The following is a 2,878-nucleotide window of genomic DNA, read 5'->3' as shown; positions in this document are numbered from 1 at the left end:
TTGCAGACCCCCCCCCCCCCGATAGCAATCCAAAACAGTCCAGTGGCAGCTTTAAGACCAAGTTTTATTCAGGTACAAGCTCCCCCTCCTCTGTGAGGGACAGATCTGCACATTCCCCCGCCCTCCCCCATAGCTAGCAATCCAAAACAGTCCAGTGGAGCCTTCTGACAGACTTGCGGTGATGCCAGGGGGCGTGGCAATATGCAAACGAGTTATGCTAATGGGTTGTGCTAATGAGCTCCTGCACCTCTTTTTCTACGAAATGACCCCTGCCAATAAGGGTAGGGAGGCCAACCTCCAGGTGGGACCTGGGGATCCACTGGAATTACAGCTCATCTCCAAACTAGAGAGATCAGTTCCCCTGGAGTAAATGGCTGCTTTGGAGGGTGGACTGTATGGCACTGTACCCAGGGGTCATTCCGTAGAAAAAGAGGTGCAGGAACTCATTAGCATAACTCATTAGTATAACTCATTTGCATATCCCCCCCCCCTGACGTCACCGGAAGCGTGTCAGAAGGCAACACCCACCGCTCAGGTTCCACTGGACTGTTTTGGATTGCTAGCTATTGGAGGGGGGACGGACGTGCAGATCTGTCCTCGCAGAGGAGGGAGAGCCTGTACCTGAATAAAACTTGGTCTTAAAGGTGCCACTGGACTGTTTTGGGCAGGGAGCCTCTGCAACTTACCTGGCTGCTTCTTGCTCTGACTGAGGGCTGCTGGGAGCAGGGGGTGGGGCTTGTTGCATGTGCCCGCCCCCTGGGCTCTTTACTGCCGGCGCTCCGCTCCTGTGCGCTCCTGCAGGAAATGACCCCTGACTGTACCCCACTGAGGTCTCTGTCCTCCCCAGGCTCCATCCCCAAAACTCCCCAGGGGTTTCCCAACCTGGATTTGGCAACCTTATCCCCCCCATCCCCTGCTGGTTGCCCGGGGGTGGGGACTTAGCAACCTTAAATGTGGGGCCAGGAAGCCCCACCCCCTGCCCAGAGTGAATTTTGATCAGCAGCCCTCTTGCTGGTTTAAAGATTTCCCTAGGAATTCAGGTCCACACGCATTTCCAAGCCCACCTTTCAAGCCAAAAGGGCTCAGAAACCAGCTTTTCTTTTTAACGCAAGCCGATATTTCCAAGAAGTTGAACTCAGCAACCACTGTGTGGGTCTTTGCTGGCACGCGCCTGAGCACAGAATCACTGAAAGCACATGAGAAAAGTGCACAAGGCTTGGATTTGCGTGATGTGAGAAATTATTTCCACCACCACCCCTTCTTCCACGCCAAGGTGGCTTCCGCACATTCCCCAGGAGATCTAGCGTCCTAGCACCGAACAGCTCCCACACTCCTTTGGTTTAGAAAGGTTCCTGTGTACCTCCCTAACCTGCCCTGAGACATAAACACTTGCACAGAGAGCCATTTTTAAAAAAAAGCATACAGAAAAAGTTTGTCCATCTGCAAAGTATGGAGAGTTTAGCCTACACATAGGATTGCCTGCGAGAGTGAGAATGCACAGAGATACAAGTACCTGAGCCGGGTAATGCTTGCCCAAATGGGTCTTGATTTCTGGACTCGAGTGTGAATGGGGGAGAGCCAATAACACACCTCAGGACTTGGACACCCGCCTTTCAAGAGAGCACGATGCCTACCAGCAATTTTTGTTTTCTTGCCTAACCCTGTTAATGCATTTCTGGTGCGTATTAAGAAGTTTGCACGAGCGCCCAGTACTTAACTTATTTAAGTGTGTGTGTGTGTGTGTTTATGAAAATCTGCTGCACGAATAACATTCCAGCCCAGGGGGAAAGATGCATAATAGAATCTGTGTCTTTGAGACCCATGGAGACTCCCCCAGACTTAACCTAGTAATTTGGAAGCAAGTCCTGTTGATATTTCCATGCTGCCCACTGGGAAGAGTGAAGCGCCTGTGAGCCGTGTTCCCTCTAAGCTGAGTTAGTGTGAGCCAGCTCACGGTTTTTTAGCCTCCGGCTCGCACGTTTTCGCCTTCGCTCGGGAAGGATGGGGCTCCAGAGCAAACGAATGTATGCAGGAGCCAAATCGCTGGCTCACCACTCGAATGCCAGGAGCCCACAAAGCAAAATGTTTGCCCACAAGACCCCACCGCTTAGAGGAAGCGCTGCCTGCGAGGCACTCCTGGAGATTAAGGAGAAGGGAAAGCGCATGCAACACATGAAGAGTCTGCCGATCTGGGTGCCAAAGAGTGCAAGATCTGGCAGGAGACACCCAACCAGGGCTCCCTCTAAGCTGAGTTAGTGTGAGCCAGCTCACAGTTTTTTAGCCTCCGGCTCACACCTTTTTGTTTTAGCTCAGGAAGGGATGGCTCCAGAGCAAACTAATTTATGCAAAAGCCAAATCGTTTGCTCACAACTTTAACGCCAGTCGCTCACAAAGTAGACTTTTTGCTCACAAGACTTCGCAGCTTAGAGGGAACATTGCACCCAACCCCTGGCGGCCAGCTCCATCCCTTGACCTGGAAGGAACCCCCCCCCTTACCATTTCGACCGCCCGGGGGTCCAGCTGACCGGGAGGAGCCGGCACCGAAAACTGGATCTTCTTCCGCTCCTTGGGGTCCATCCTGGAGTCCGCCGCTCGGCCGGAACCGGAAAGTCTCCGGCTCTGCTGCTGCTGCTGCTCCTGCTCCGGGTCTCTTCCCAGCCCCTCTGGATCCACAACCTCCCTCTCCCCCCTGCCGGCAGGCTGTGCCCCCGACCCTCCTTTGCCCCTCAGCAACAGCAGCGCCCGGTGCCAACTTTGGGCTCTGCACGAGGCGAGTGGAGAAGGTGGCAGCGCCCAAGTCTCATGCCTGCCTGCCTGCCGTGCTGGGAACTGACGGTGGAGGGAGACCGGGGAGGAGGGCAGGAGTTTCTCTCTCTCT

General features: G+C 54.1%; 1 protein-coding gene across 1 annotated transcript in view; it reads right to left on the bottom strand.

Annotated features, from left to right (window-relative positions):
• The window catches only part of PPP1R1B (protein phosphatase 1 regulatory inhibitor subunit 1B), an 82,914-nt gene extending 80,337 nt beyond the window's left edge, over positions 1 to 2,577 (bottom strand). Inside the window, exon 1 of the mRNA XM_015419854.1 lies at positions 2,497 to 2,577. Within this exon, the coding sequence (XP_015275340.1) occupies positions 2,497 to 2,577 (81 nt within the window). The remainder of the gene's footprint in view (positions 1 to 2,496) is intronic.
• Positions 2,578 to 2,878: the final 301 nt, after the last annotated feature.

The sequence above is a fragment of the Gekko japonicus genome, unplaced genomic scaffold, assembly GCF_001447785.1.
Source record: "Gekko japonicus isolate JY-2015 unplaced genomic scaffold, Gekko_japonicus_V1.1 scaffold2853, whole genome shotgun sequence".
Lineage (NCBI taxonomy): Eukaryota > Metazoa > Chordata > Lepidosauria > Squamata > Gekkonidae > Gekko > Gekko japonicus.
The sequence above is the reverse complement of the archived record's forward strand: the minus strand, read 5'-3'. Positions and strand labels throughout refer to the sequence as shown.